The sequence below is a fragment of the Ascaphus truei genome, chromosome 1 (genome assembly GCF_040206685.1).
Source record: "Ascaphus truei isolate aAscTru1 chromosome 1, aAscTru1.hap1, whole genome shotgun sequence".
In the NCBI taxonomy this organism is placed as follows: domain Eukaryota; kingdom Metazoa; phylum Chordata; class Amphibia; order Anura; family Ascaphidae; genus Ascaphus; species Ascaphus truei.
This window is the reverse complement of record NC_134483.1, coordinates 435,024,688-435,040,885: the sequence shown is the minus strand read 5'-3', so window position 1 is coordinate 435,040,885 and position 16,198 is coordinate 435,024,688. Positions and strand designations below refer to the sequence as shown.

Genomic DNA, 16,198 nt, shown 5'->3' with positions numbered 1-16,198 from the left:
ATCTTATAAATAAATGCTAATATTAACAATAGCTAAATATTTGAATGATATTAGTGTGCAAATAAAGCTTCCTACCCAGGCACATAGGGATTCCACAGGCGAACGATCCTGTCCAAACCTCCAGTCACAAGGATGTTGCTTTCCTTGCAGAAATCAAAGGTCTTGATGCCTCTTTTAACTCGGAACACGGATTCATCGCAGATATTTCTCTTGGGAGGCACATTCCCGTTCAGTATGGAACGCTTGCTTTTCATGCTACTCGAATCCATTATGTCCTTTAGTTGTTTCTGCAAATTTTTGGTTCCTTCTACACAACCTGTCTCAAATCCAGAAAAACTGAACAATAAGTGGTTTTTACAAAGTCCCACATGTTAGGGCACGACTAGTGCAACAAAAAACGCATCAGAGAATTTTTTTCTTTTTAAATGTAATATTTTTCTTTTAGAAATTATATTTCCACCAGTTTTGCTCCTTTGAATCATTGTAAAATAGTTATTTTTTTTATTTTAATAATGCAGTTTTGTTTTCTTACAGAATATACATATAGACAGAACAAATACAAGGAATGGGTACATAATACAGAGCACCAAACAAAACATTTTTTTGTGGGGGAATAATGCTTACAATCATGATGGTGTACGGTAAGACATACAAAGACATATGGCCATAATAACTAAATGGTGCTATTACAAAAGAAACCTTCTGGTACTAAAGACATGCTTATGGCCATTCAAGTAACCGAGAGGCTCTCTCCCACTCGGTGGGTTGGGAAAGGAGCTGCAACTGTCTGTATTAGGTGACAGGTTGTGGTGGTGTCCTCTCATGAAGAGGAAGGGACAGATACAAAATCCACCAGTCATGGTTAAAATATTACAGACCCTTCCCTATACATATATTGTTAATGGGAATTTCCAGGTCACCTGCTGTCGGTAGAATAGGTTCACAAAATGTATTAGATTCCATCAGTGTGTTTGATGCCATATTTTTTTTTTGGGGGGGGTGGAGGGGCGGTTACATAAATATCCAGAGTTATGTATAAGTCCATGTAACAAGGCCTGCCCCATTGGGACCAGCCTCAGTGCCATGGTGCTTGATGCACTTGATCTTGCCTTATGCAAGCAATGTCATTCGTCTTGGACAATTTATGACAGAAACTAAATGTGGTTGGTCGACACTCTTCTTAATTGACCCCCTAATCATAGAGTTCTGCTTCAGACTCCATAGAATTAGGCCCTAATTTTCATACAGCTATGTAAGTAAATTTAAGATGCCCTTTTCACTCTGTATACAGGAGGGTATGAATACAGATCATCTTGGCCCCAAAAAATGTATCTTAAATAGAAAAAATAAATTCCACTCAGAATGTCAAAGTTGTAACCATTTCTGTCCCTCTAGGGTCACATTAAAACTTCTGCTACATGCTGGATGTTCATTAAAGCATTTTCCACCTACCTATGACAAGGGCAGTGTAATCATCATTGGAGCTTGAAATAATAGATTCTATTGAATGAATATATCTGATCTGCAAAGAATCACACACAAAGGTAAAACTACATGGTTTGTATACCTAAGGATTTATTAGTAACATTTCAGTATTGCCAACCTAGTTTGATGTTGTTAAAACATTGTAATTTTGTCCTGGATCTCCAAGCCTTCATTTCCATAGAAATGTAGGGCTTTTGGAAACTGGATCAGGATCTCCCCTACTTAATATACTGTGAAGACATATTTACTGTCCTGGAGAATTTACTCTCATTCATTTAGATGAAGCAAACTCTTCTCCCACACGAGGAAGGCGTCATAGCACAGTTAATAAGGGCCATGGCGTCATGTTGGCAATAATGAATGAAAACTGATTTTGCTTTTTTCATTTAAAATTGCTGATCACTTGCAATAATTGCTGTCTCCTAAAACGAAATACTTTATAAGATGCAGGCAGCGTCCTGTTATCCTGGGCTACAGGGTTGCTACATGTCTGTAGTCCAGTACAGACTTCCAGAGGGGTGGGAGCAGAGCCCAGGTGGCGACCAGCTCACTGATCAGCCTGTGCTGGCATTGCCTGAGATCTACAGATGTAGCCAACGTTATTGCACGTGATGTGCTACAGCGGGACATACACAATGTCACATTGAGAGAAGAGGCCATTGCTTTGAATCAGCCTCATTTAGGAAGGGGCGGGGCTATCATGTGCTTTCCTCCACGGGATCATGCCACGGGTTGCAATAACATTAGCTACAGATGTAGCTGAGGTGGATTGCAACTCACTGACGGAAAACGCTTTAAACAGACATTTCCTGAACCTGTCCATGATCACAGACTCTCTGTCTTGTGTTTTCCTTTCTGTATGCGCTGACCACAACAACACACTTCCATTGCATTACGAGGATCTAGGGAAGATACTCATCCGGTCAAGCTGCTACATTATTAAAAGGGCCAGTATATATGTTTTTATTTTTTATGGTTTATCCTGGCCCAATTTGATTGTGTTGGTGTACTGTATTGAGTCTGAATGTTAGGTACTGTAACACCTGTATACAACTTGCAGGGAGCGCCCCAGTATTTCTGTTTTTACTTTCTCTGCACTCATTTGCCAGAGTGTGAGCCTTGCTACCAAGGGCTGTGCTTTTGCCTGCACTACTCTGCTACAGGGAGAGCCCTGCGGCCAAGGGATGTGTCTATACACTCCAGGTACTACTGTATATTTCAGTTTGACTGTTTTGCTTTATCTCTTCTGAAGAAAGCTAATAATGTTGTTATTGTGGACAATCTTTTTCTTTGCTGAAGAAAAGCCAAGCATTGTGTTCATCAAAATTCCCAAGTCCTGCTTCTCCTTGTCTCCCGCTACAGATGCAGTCCAATATAACAGCATATACATGACGAGCGTTAAGATGGAAGTTCTGCTACGTAACCATCTTATACAATATTTATAATTTCTTACAATAAAATACATTTCATTTGTTTGATGACTTCATCCAGTGCTGATTTCTATTGCTCCTGTTTGGGATGATATATTTATATAGACATTCAACCCATTCAGCATGAAGAGCATTATTGTTCCCTCGATGCATAACGTTTTACGTGTGTGTGTACATGTGTGTACGTGTGTACGTGTATGTAAGTAACTAATAAGATATTATTCCATGTCAGAGGAATCTTTGACCTATACCAGTAAAGCACTTTTTCCTGAGATTGGTGACTAAAATAAGTGGGGTCACAAATCACCTGCATTACAGACCTCCTAATAACGAAATGGGAAAGTACTCATAAACCCGGTGTAAGGTAGAAAGGCTACACGTATAGGAAAAGGAGTAGCCACCAGCTGCACAGAGTTACAAATGACTCAAGTTCTCAGTCATTGTTACAATTTAACATTAGTAAGTCTTGGCCAGGTGAAGGGTTAAATGACCTACAAGTGACAAGACAAAACCAAACCTTACACAGCCATACATTGGGCTGGGATCTGGGACTACTTTCTGAGGGATGTAATACTTACTTGTAAAGAACTGTTGTGTGGGAATTGCTTTCGTGACATTTTAAGTTATACACAGCGGGTAGCTCTGTATATCTATTTACTGGTGTAAGAGAGTTCCTCCTGTGTTGGGGCCGGTGATACTTCTTAATACAGCCAGGATAGCAAGGGCGAATAGGACAAAATGGCAGAATATTAAGTCTACTCTTAACCTAATCCTAATTGTGTTTCTTTAATGACTATAACATATATACATATAGCACGCTCAGAGCCAATACTTGATATATTACCCCACAATCTCTGCCAAGCCATGCACATTGCATGCTGATTGGTGTATATAGAGATATGTGCAACAAGTGTTCTAGTCCCGTGGTTCTCAAACCTCTCCAATGGGTCCGGTGCCAGACCAGGTGTTTGAGGCAACCACCCAACAATCTATTCATAGATTCATACACTTGCTGCGTACAGGTGTATTGGTTATTCCTAAAACCAGGTGTGGCTAATAGTCCCTGAGTAGAAGTTTTAGAACCACTACGGGTGCCAGTGTGCCCCATCATACTGATGCTGATTGGTCTTCTATTTATTCCAGGAATCCCTCTCTTACCTCTGTGATCCAGTCATTATGAACCTTCCAACGGATACATTTAACAAGTCCAGACGCCTTAATATTATCCATGGAGATGCTGGGGATGTCATCCACAGCTTCACACTTTGTCCAATTCCTATTGTTAAAGAAATGAATTTACAAATGAGTAATGAGATGAACCAGACACACCTGCTGAAAGGATTACTTTTTTAGGTACATGATCTTTACACTGTATGTATTGTAACCATGCAATGGTGAAAGGTTTTCAAATTAAATTAAACCAGTTAGAAAATAGTTTTTTGGAGAGAATTGTATATGTTATATTAATTTTTGACACTGTTTTATAATCCTTCCTAAGACCATGGATGTTTTCCTGACCAGCTCATACAATCATGAGTATGATCCAATTTCTTAGGAAAGAAATGATGCAATGTTGAGCTTACTAAGGGTTAAAGTGACTGAAAATATCAATAATGTATAATATGGCATAAAGCAATAAAAAATATCCACCAGAAAGCAATGAGATACGTCTAGTCCTATTATTTCCTCAGTTTTGCATCTGGGACGCGTTGGCGTCTTTTTAACATAGGATCTCACCTGCAAACTAATACAAAAGCAGTGCAAAAAAGTAACAGAAACATTAACAAAGGGAAATCCCCATTGCTTTCTATGGGACTCCTTTTATACGTCTAATGCTCTTTTTGCTCCAGTTTTGTAGCTGGGAGACTTTGACAAATAGACCCGTTAAAAAAAATAGGGCCACATTTACTGAGTTGTGCTTCAAGGGAACGGGACATATGGCTTAGCAGCGATAAATAAATATGACCCATATCTTTCCCATATGAGAAGATTTAAAATACATCCACAGGTTTATATTCTCCCTAGTAAAGAAAAGACAGCATCACAGCATACGATGTAGAGGAGAGAGGTTATTAAGCTTTGGGGTGTTTTAGAGAGGTGTGAGTTATGAGTCCGGCAGCATGGAAAGGTTGTTATCCCTTTCATCTCCTTTCCCCAAACTGTCCTGCCTTTTGTTTTGCATGACATATTTCCCTGTTTTGTTAATGTTATTTTAAGCAGCAACTCCAGCATTGGATTTTGTTAGGATATAACACAGCATTATAATCTTATGCCACATACCTTAATGTTTCTGCCATATGAGAAATCAGGATCATGTTGACACATCCCTTAAATACAAAGCACCAATACATTAAATATATCAGCAGTAAGCGTCTGTCTATTAAACTACTATAGCTAACGTACAAATGCTGCACTATGTGACGGAATAATAATAATAAAAAGCGCAAAACAAAACTCACAATTGTTAATACAGTATATGATGACAATCTATGTTACACCACTCAATGCTGCTCTTAAAAAAGGTCCCTACAACCATATGTGCAGATTGTGAAAAATATAAAAGCGCAATTGAGTAAAGTGAAAAAGTGAAAACTACAAAAGTTATTAAAGTGCTCAAATTAAATAAGCACTCACAGCAATCCGGCATGGATGATCCCAAAGTGGAATAGGCACGAGTGCTGGAATTCGCTTCTTGCTGCATCAATCCTCACAGAGAAAACAACAAAAAGGGTCACGGCATAACAACGTTTTACTAAAAGTGAAATTGTACAGGGTGGGGGGAAAGGGAATCCACTCACACTTTCCCAGGTATAGTAGTGCAGTGAGTGTAATATAGGTACACTCTGCCCCCTCCGAACCGTCTGGATACACAAGCTTGCTCAAATCGATCAGGGCGATCGCTCTGCTCCTTCTCACTGGTACAGTGACTTCCGCATTGGTGTCGTACGCATCCGCGTCATCAGTTAGGGTGCCAGATTGAGTATCCAACTTCGTAGTACGGTGTCCTCGGTGGGTCAAAATCCCTACACCAGTGTTTTTCAACCCTTTCAACCCTTTTTTGGTCAGGGAATCCCAGAATACTATTGTGAAATTCTTTGAAACCCCAACCCTCACCCCCTATCTCTCGCACCCCCTGTCTCTCACTCTCCCCATTACGTTCCCTTTCCCCCTCCCTCACACTTACACACACATATACATTCTCTCTCCCCCTCTCACTGACACACACACACACACACACTCCCTCTCTCACTTACAGACACACACTCTCCCACTCTCACACACACACAGCCGGCGCGGACAGTGCGCTCTTATCTGATCCTTCCTCCCCTTCCTGTCAGCCGGAAGTTGGCACGACTTCTGGCGCCGCCCAAGCAGGGAGAGGGAAGATAGCAGTGACCGGGCTGCTGCTGCGGTTTGGAGCCGCCAAGTCACAGCTACATGCCAAGCTGCCATACCTTGGACAGCTGGGAGAGTTTTGCGGCCACGGAACCCCTGAGGGGTGCTCGTGGAACTCCGCCTGAACCCCGGTTTAAAATCACTGCCCTACGCGTTTCACCTTTCAGTTGCTATTGGCTTCCCATGCAGGATTGTTGTGAGAGCTTATTTCATTTGAGCACTTTAATCACTTTGTAGTTTTGACTTTCTCACTTCACTCATTTGCGCTTTTATATTTTTCAATATGTGACAGGACTCTGCACATCATTCACTGGCCAATTGAATTAAGGTATTTTTATACTGGCCAACCAGTGAAAGTGCAGGGAGATTTGGGTGGGAAATCAGTGTGATCTTAAAGGGCTTATTCAATATGCTCCAACAACTGCTGATTGCACCATTATTACCCGAAAACTTCCATTGACTTAAATCGCATCCTTTCTTAAATAGGGATTTTTTTTACCAATAATGGGGCGATCATCCACTTTGAGATTATTGAAAGAAAGCTCCTAAACTTCCACGCTGACAGGTAATAAAAGATTTCCCCCTATCAGGGAGAAAGAATACTAGTATATATACAATATATAAGGTAGTCTCCTTGAATAATAGCAGGAGAGGGACCGTATAGATGTCGACCTAAGGCATTTCAAAATTAGCAATAACCTTTAATATATATATATATATATATAAATATATATGCAAAAACATTTCTTATTAAAATACATGCAGTCAAAGCAATATTATTTAGGTTTTACATAAACTTAGCAGGAAATAACATGCTTTGCACTAATGATAACATTATCAATCCTCAATAGATTATAACTTTGGACTTTTTTTTTTTTTACAGGTGTTGAAAAGTGTAACTCGGCACATTTTTTGTTTGCCAATGTCTATGCCAGGTGTAATAAACTTGTTAAACAAGAGTCTTACATTTGACACAAATCATAAGTCAGAGTAGTTTACAGCAGGGGGGCGCAAACTTTTTTCCCTGCGCCCCCCTACCGGCGGACCCCTCACTCCCGCGCTCCCCCTAACCCCCACTTACCTGCGCTCCGGCGTCATGACGTCACATTGCCATAGCATGAGCGTTGCCATGGCGACGCAGGAAGGATGCCGCTGGAGCCTAGGTAAGTAAGGCTGCGGTCCCAGTAACAGCCTGTGCGCACGGCGCGGCGTGCACTGTGTGTGTAAGCACCGCCCCTCAATGGGGCTGGGCCCAGTACGCACCGTCACGCAGAAGGTGCAGCCGCGCCGTGCTGCAAGGTTTTTCCCAACTCAATCAAATTGAGTTCAAACCTTGCGACGGAGGCGTGGCCACGCCCCCACCGGCGGTTCACCCAATGAGGGCGAACCAGCCGCGTGATGTAATGGCCACGCCCCGCAAATACCTGACCACGCCCCCTCCCGTCGCAAGCTCCCCTCTCCCTGTCAGACTGCAGATCGCGGTTAGCGCTGTGCACGCGCCGCCCCCCCCCCCCCCCCCGCCGGGCGCGCGTGTCACAGACATTACTGGGACCGCAGCCTAAAGGTTTACAGAGGCCCTGCAGCTCCCCCAGCACTTAATTTAAGTGCCTTCGGGAAGCGTGCGGGGCCTCTGTAAATCCCGTGCCCCCCCGCCGGCAGTCTCGCGCCCCCCAGTTTGCGCACCGCTGGTTTACAGCACGGCAGACTTGGTGAAGACACAGAGTTTTATCTCATTATAATACATGCGCCTGCTAACTCGGCCAGTAACAAAAAGAGGTGAAAATAATCTTGATACATTGACACTTGACATTGACATTGATTTAAGTTTAAAATGTTTTCCAAGGCACCAATTATATGGCACAAATGTCTACTGTCCCCATTTTTTTACATACACGTAGCTCCCTATAATAAAATAGGGACTAAAACCCAAAGTAAATAACTAAAATCCAAAGTAAATAAGTTGCAACTTAATCAGCAAAAATCATAAAAAGCAAAGGATCAACCAGCCCGGATACAGCAGAAAGGCATACATAATAGCAACAAATCTTTGCTGTAATATGTTACAAATCAAATAGGAATGTTCTGGAGTGCCATGTATCATACTGTACTAAGCTTACCTACCATATATACCTTAAAACCAGAGACATAACATAAAACACAGACAAAGCTCAGTTTTTAGCACATCTAGTGAGACTCATACACGGTACAGTGCCTAAATATATATGGATAAATATCTAAAAAGTAAATGGTCTTTTAGTTTGACATTTTTGGCCAAAATTGTTGTAAGCCCCTGAGCCAACGCCAAGGCAGACCACATATCAGGGGTCCCTAACGCTAATATAATAACCTGTTTAATAACAGGAAGAATGATTTATAGTAAATCTGTCAATATTAGCTGCAAAGTTCTGTCTGACTGAAGCTTTTATTAACCTGTATATTACCAGGAAAAGCACTCTGTATTAGAGATGTCACAGCCAAACTGCAAGCAGGCAAGTTCCCCTGAGTGGAAGATGCTATGGAGTGAGCCCATAACCATTTAAATGTGGGAGGGGGTGAGCTTAAATTAAGTAGGAGGTTGCCAACCTCCAATCAGCCATGACTAGCTGGACAAGAATTGTAAAACATACTGGACACCTAACAAGCTCCTATTAAACCCCCAAAATACCCACAACATATATATAAGCATATGAGTGTCAGAGGAGTGCTACTGAGCATGGCAATATGCATTAAAACCAGAGACATAACATAAAACACAGACAAAGCTCAGTTTTTAGCACATCTAGTGAGACTCATACACGGTACAGTGCCTAAATATATATGGATAAATATCTAATAAGTAAAAGGTCTTTTAGTTTGACATTTTTGGCCAAAATTGTTGTAAGCCCCTGAGCCAACGCCAAGGCAGACCACATATATTAGCGTTAGGGACCCCTGATATGTGGTCTGCCTTGGCGTTGGCTCAGGGGCTTACAACAATTTTGGCCAAAAATGTCAAACTAAAAGACCATTTACTTATTAGATATTTATCCATATATATTTAGGCACTGTACCGTGTATGAGTCTCACTAGATGTGCTAAAAACTGAGCTTTGTCTGTGTTTTATGTTATGTCTCTGGTTTTAATGCATATTGCCATGCTCAGTAGCACTCCTCTGACACTCATATGCTTATATATATGTTGTGGGTATTTTGGGGGTTTAATAGGAGCTTGTTAGGTGTCCAGTATGTTCTACCATATATACCATAATAAACCTGCTCCATTCTATTTCCTAGGTCTGAGGTTTATCAGTATAACGAGCTACAGAATCAATGCTACCTGTCTCAGCACTTCACTGAAGGTGTATAAACCAAATCTCCCCTCCCCAGTCCTGGATGCATAAAAAATAGCAACTAATAATATAATTCCTTTAGTGTGAGCACATTGCTTTATTTTCTAACATCACTTTTAATAACTTACTTGTTCGTCACCGAAATATATGACACACTCATCTGTATCTCTGGGACTAAAAGAAAAGCAGAGAAAAATGAAGGAAATCACAGTGAAATTGAATGAAACCTGATGTACAGTATATGCTTACAGGAGCAATCCATACAATATCCTACATGGGTTTTAAAAAAAAAATCAGTTCTGTAGTATTAGATAATTTTGCAGCTATGTTTGAAGTAGCCAAGTTTAAAGTAGCGTATAGTGCTGGAGATTAAAAGGGAGTTGGGAAGAGTATTAGATTACTAGACTGATCATTTTTTTCTTCTCTTTTCAGGTAAAAACTATTTTTGAATTCTGCCTCTAAATCCTCCCCTGCTGTCTATTTTAGTCAATTCAACTTGTAACATCTATTTGGTAAAAACATTTTTTTAATTCTGTCTCCAATCACCCACTTCATTAAATTCAGCTTTCACACCTAAGAGGGACAACACCCTGTTTAGAAAAAAACACCCGTTTTAATGTTCCTCACATGTGTTAATTAAGTTGGCTGGGCTGAACCTAATTCAGTCAGGTGACATTTTGGAGCTATTTAACTGAGAGCACAGCAGCCACGTTTATAGTAACGTGTAGTGCTAGAGTTTAAAAGGGAGTTCAAAAGGAGTGGACAACACATACTGGCCCTGATTCCTGGATTTGATCTGTGCTGGAAAGGAGGATATTATCTATCCCAGACTGCACATCTCAGCACTTGTGTGATGCCGCCTTTACTATTTATATTTGCTATGGCCTCACTTCTTTTCAAATGATGCACTTCTTTCTACCAGCCTCACGTCTCCAACTCTATTCATATATCGCCATCTTTCCTTTCTTCGCCACTTCTCAGTTCACATGAACTACTTTCTTACCTGCGCTCTCTGCACTACACAGCTATCCCCCCTACACTAAATCACACACCTACAAATCATCCGCACACATTCTCTTTCTATCCATGCTTCTCCACCTTGCTCCTGGGGATCTCTCTCCCAATCCTGGTCCCTGCCTTATTTCTACAAGCTCTCGTCCTCCTCTGCCAAATGCAAATTCTACTCCTTCTGGGGTCAACCCCTCCAACCTCATATCCATCCCGTGCCACCCTCCCTCCTCTCTCCCATTCTCCTGTGCCTTTTGGAATGCTAACTCCCTTTCTAACAAGTTCCTCTCTGTGCATGACTTCTTTCTCTCTCTCTCTCTGCTCCTCTTTGCTATAACTGAGACCTGGCTCACTCAGTCTGACTCTGCGCTGGAAGCTGCCCTCTCCTATGGTGGCCTTTCTTTCACTCCACGCCCTGATGGCAGAGGTAGAGGCATGGGGCTCCTGCTCTCCTCTATCTACCGTTACCAAACCCTTTCTACTCCTCCCTCTCTTGCTTTTCCCTCCTTTGAGGCTCACACTGTCCAGATCTTCTCTCCTCTCCCTGTACACGTGGTTGTCATCTATCGTCCACCTACCTCTACTCATCCCCCTTCTGCCTTTCTCTCTCACTTTGAATCCTGGCTCTCTTTCTTTCTCTCCTCAGACTTCCCTGTTCTTCTTTTTGGGGACTTCAATTGCCACATTGATGACCCCTCTCTCCTTTTGGGCTTCCCGCTTTCTCTCTTTAACCTTTTATTTTGGCCTTCAACAGTGGACTGCAGCCAGCAACCACAAGAATGACCACTAGCTAGACCTGGTTTTCACTAAAAACTTTTCTCTCTCTGATTTCTCCATTTCCCCATTTCCTCTCACTGACCATCACCTCATCTAATTTTCTCTCTCTCTCTCGCTTCACCCCTTCTCCATCTCCATCTACCCCTAGTTTCTGCAGAAACCTGTGCTCTATTAACCAATCAGCCTTTCATTCCACTTTACGCTCCTCCCTCTCCTCTCTCAGTTCTGCTACAGACCCTGACAATCTGGTCAGGAATTACAACTCTGCCTTATCCTTCTATCTTGATCTGCATGCCCCGCTTTCTCTCTGCCGTCCTCGCCCTTCTAACCCCAGACCCTGGCTAAATTCCCTCACGCGCATGCTGCGATCGTCCACTCGTTCCTCTGAACGCCTCTGAAGGAAATCACACACTCTCGCAGACTTCCTTCACTACAAATGTATTCTATCCTGTTTCAACTCTGCCCTCTCTCAGGCTAAACAAACCTAATTTTCTTCTCTAATCAACACGCACAAGTCTAAACCATGCTTCTCTGTCTTTGACTCTCTACTCAAACCACCCTCAGTTGCCTCTTCTTCTTCCTCCATCTCACCTCAAGACTTTGCTGACTATTTTAAGGAAAAAGTGGAATCCATACGTCAGAACATCCCCTCTGTTTCCCCCTCCCATCCAACACCGCTTCCTAACTCTCCTGCTGCCTTCCTTGACTCCTTTTCTACTATCTCAGAGGAGGATGTGTCACTGCTGATCTCCTCTTCTCCCTCTACCACTTGCCCTCTTGATCCTATTCCCTCCCATCTCCTAAAACCTCTTGCTCCTACTATAATCCCTACGCTCACACACATTTTTAACTCCTCCCTCTACTCTGGTACCTTTCCCGCATGCAACATTTATACCATTACTCAAAAACAGCAAGCTTGACCATACCTGTCTTTCTAACTATCGACCTGTCTCCCTCCTGCCTTTTGTCTCTAAACTCCTTGAACATCTTGTATTCTCTCGCTTGGCTCCACTTTCTCAACACCTATTCTCTCCTAGACCCTCTACAATCTGGCTTCTGCACTGCTCACTCCACTGAAACAGCTCTCACTAAAATAACTAATGACCTCCATGCTGCCAAGACAGAGGTCACTACACTCTGCTCATATTACTCAACCTCTCTGCAGCATTTGACACAGTGGACCACCCTCTCCTTCACATTCTCCATACTCTTGGTATTCGTAACAAAGCTCTATCCTGGATCTCCTCTTACCTCTCCCATCGTACATTCAGGGTCTCTTCTGCTAACACCTTCTCCTCCTCTATCGATCTCTCATGGGGTACCCCAGGGCTCTGGGACCTCTTCTCTTTTCTTTGTACACACTTTCTCTAGGTGACCCAATCACATCTCTTGGGTTTAAATATCACCTCTATGCTGACGACAAACAAATTTACTTTTCAACCCCTGACCTTACACCTGCTGACCAGACCAAAGTTTCTGAATGTCTCCTATCAAATCCTGCATTTCACACCCAATTCACCTCCTCACTTTTAAAGCTTAACCCTCTTCTGCCCCTCCCTACATCACAGCCCTAATTTCTTGCTATGCACCATCCCGACTCTTACCTTCTGCTCAAGGATGCCTTCTCTCTACCCTTTTTGTTTCTAAAGCCCTCTCCCGTCTTAACCCTTTCTGTCTTACTGCCCCACACCTCTGGAACGCCCTTCCCCTCAATACCTGACTAGCACCCTCTCTATCAACCTTTAAGACCCACCTTAAGACACACTTGCTTAAAGAAACATATGAGTAGCACCTTGGCTAATACTATACACATGATACATAAACCTTGGCCCTCTGCAGACGCACTTACCAGAATGCCCTCCTACTGTCTCTATACGTTATTCCAACCTACTAATTAGATTGTAAGCTCTTCGAAGCAGGGACTCCTCTTCCGAAATGTTACTTTTATGTCTGAAGCACTTATTCCCATGATCTATTATTTGTATTATTTGTTATTTATATGATTGTCACGTGTATTACTACATAAATAAAGACATACATAATACATACTGCATTTTTCCCCCCGATTATTATAATACCATTTTGAATTAGTTTTAATATACTGAGCATCTATTGATTTCTATAGCAGGCTTTAGCCCACCTCCCCAACAGTGCAACATTTTTACAACACTTTCCTCTTTGTGATAATTTGTTCCAAATGTTCCCAGCAGTTTGACCTGCAAACTGTAACAATAGATAATGTTAATTTAGTAATATACGGATACATTATAGCTGCTGAGTTACACTGACTGAAGGATTGATTGAAACTGAAAGGCAGCCATTAATTGAACCCAGGGAAGCAGGATCTTTACTGATCAATCAAGGAGAACTATCCACCAAAATTGCTACTTTTACAGTCAAAGTTTTGAACCAATAACTCTGTCCTGAGTTTTTCATGTGATATGAAATCAGCCTGAGACGTCTGAGTCTGAGACATCTGCGGCAAATGTAAAAAATGTGAACTGGAATTTGCTTGTACTTGACACCAGGGCAAATTGATGTCTTATGTAAAACAATCTGCAGTTAGAATCTCATTGTGTCAGCAGAGGTCATAACAATACAACATGACATCTTCTTACCTGTAACCTAAGTGCAGAGGCATTGTGTCAAGACCAATAATTTGGCAATATGGTTCAAAGTTAGAAAGTTCATAAAGACGTATCTCTCTGTCACTGAAAACACAAGGTTAGCCTATTATTAGCATTGCCACGATCAATAACAACATGAAAACTAACTCTGCTCATAATATCGTATCGGGCTAAGCTCTAGTCTGCCACAGGGAGTATGAACCATCTTATAAATTGGACACCTTTAACCTGTCTCCTACTACAAAGAATTAAAGTAATATAATAAATAGTATTCCCACATGTTCAGTAATTACTGTACAGTCAATAAATATTATTGGAGTATTGCAGCATCCCTAGAACAGGGGTGGCCAACTCCAGTCCTCAGGGGCCACCAACAGGTCAGGTTTTCAGGATATCCCTGCATCAGCACAGGTGGCTCAATCAGTCTTCATGTTTTACTGAACACTGATTCAGCCACCTGTGCTGAAGCAGGGATATCTTGAAAACCTGACCTGTTGGTGGACTTTGAGGACTGGAGTTTGCCACTCCTGCCCACGTGTATCGCTGAGGCACTGAGTGAGATTGTGTCCTTCTTATACTAACATTTACTTAAATGAGGCGAGTGTGATAGGAAGCGGTGTTTGCAGATAAGCCCACCATGGGGTTCACTGTCGGTCATTAGTCTGCTGTTGTATAATCTTCTTACCATGTCCCAACGATTAGCTTATTATATTGAGGCATTAAAGTGGAATCTGCAATCCATTTCATTTTTCTGTTCTGTAGCTTATTCTCATCCTGCAATTGAGACATAGAAATGACAGGAATTAGTTAAGCACATTTTCTAGGATATTGCTAAGATCAATCATTGTGTACGACTACGTATCATGTACAGTAAATTGGATTGGATCTGTATTATGCTTTACCCAGACCATTTTAGAAAATGATGTGGCAGTTATATTGTATATTATTGTATATTAAATCATCTTTACTAGATTTATAAGAGAGTAATTTAGAAATTGAAGCACTGTATCAAGGTACGTGGCACTGAATTTTCCTGGTCTGTGTCAGTACACAGTAGGAGAGGTTACATAAGTCAAATAAAGATTTAGGTAAGAGCTTACTTTACAGGCCCGTCCCTAGGCATACCTTATGTAAGGCCAGGTCCCCGCTGGCTACTGCAGCAGGCGACGGGAGCCACCCCACAATGGGGCTGGGCCCACTGCGAGGGGGGGACACCGCGCTGCGCCGACAGAAACTCCCGCTCTCAAGAAAATTGAGAGCAGGAGTCGCGACGGAGCGCTAGGCCATGCCCCCCGGCGGTTCAGCCAATGATAGCGAACCTGTCGGGTGACGTCACGGCCACCCCCCCCCCCCCCCCCGTCACTCCCCCGCCCCCCCCCCCCCTGTCTTTCCCCCTGGAGCTCTCTGCAGACCGGGGGACTCGGCTGCACGCGCCACCGCCTCGCAGACGCGCGTGCAGCTCGCAGGCAGCGGGGCCGCAGCCTAAGGTATCAGGGGGCAACAAGAGGGAAAGTGTAACAGCACTGCTGCTTTCCTTTTCTTTATTTCTTAATATATGTGAGATTGAAGCAGGGGGTCTTCTGAGCTGAACCGCATTAATTTCTGCTCCGGGAACCCCCTGTTTCCTGAGATACTTACCTCCTTAGGGGGTACCTCCTGCTCAGATTTAAACCCTCCGGTCACATGGGCCAATAGGAAACCGCCTATGATGTCACGGCTTCCTATTGGCCCATAGGAAAACTTACATCAGCGATACACTAGGGCAGGGGTGGCCAACTTAAGTCAAGGGCCACCAAAAGGTCAAGTTTACAGGATATACCTGCTTTAGCACAGGTGGCTCAATCCGTGGCTCAGTCAAAAATGAATACTGATTGAGCCACCTGTGCTGAAGCATGGATATCCTGAAAACCTGACCTGTTGATGGCCCCTGGGGACTAGAGTTGGCCACCCCTGTACTAGGGGATGCTGCACTACTCCAATATTTATTGGCTATACAGTAATTACTGAAGATGTGGGAATACTATTTATTATATTATTTTGTTTCTTTGTTGTAGGAGACAGGTTAAAGGTGTCCAATTTATAAGAAGGTTCATACTCCCTGTGGCTGACTAGAGCTTAGCCCGATACGATATTATGAGCAGTTAGTT

At 42.6% G+C, this 16,198-nt stretch overlaps 1 protein-coding gene across 2 annotated transcripts in view; it reads right to left on the bottom strand.

Annotated features, from left to right (window-relative positions):
* The window catches only part of LOC142503348 (cilia- and flagella-associated protein 337-like), a 75,062-nt gene that overhangs the window by 48,440 nt on the left and 10,424 nt on the right, over positions 1–16,198 (bottom strand). For both annotated transcript variants that reach the window (XM_075615503.1, XM_075615506.1), the window contains exons 2-8: positions 14,737–14,825; positions 14,043–14,135; positions 9,768–9,813; positions 5,196–5,242; positions 4,074–4,191; positions 1,453–1,522; positions 76–316 (exon numbers count right to left, since the gene is read on the bottom strand). In XM_075615503.1, coding sequence (XP_075471618.1) covers positions 76–316; positions 1,453–1,522; positions 4,074–4,191; positions 5,196–5,242; positions 9,768–9,813; positions 14,043–14,135; positions 14,737–14,825 — 704 coding nt within the window. The remainder of the gene's footprint in view (positions 1–75; positions 317–1,452; positions 1,523–4,073; positions 4,192–5,195; positions 5,243–9,767; positions 9,814–14,042; positions 14,136–14,736; positions 14,826–16,198) is intronic.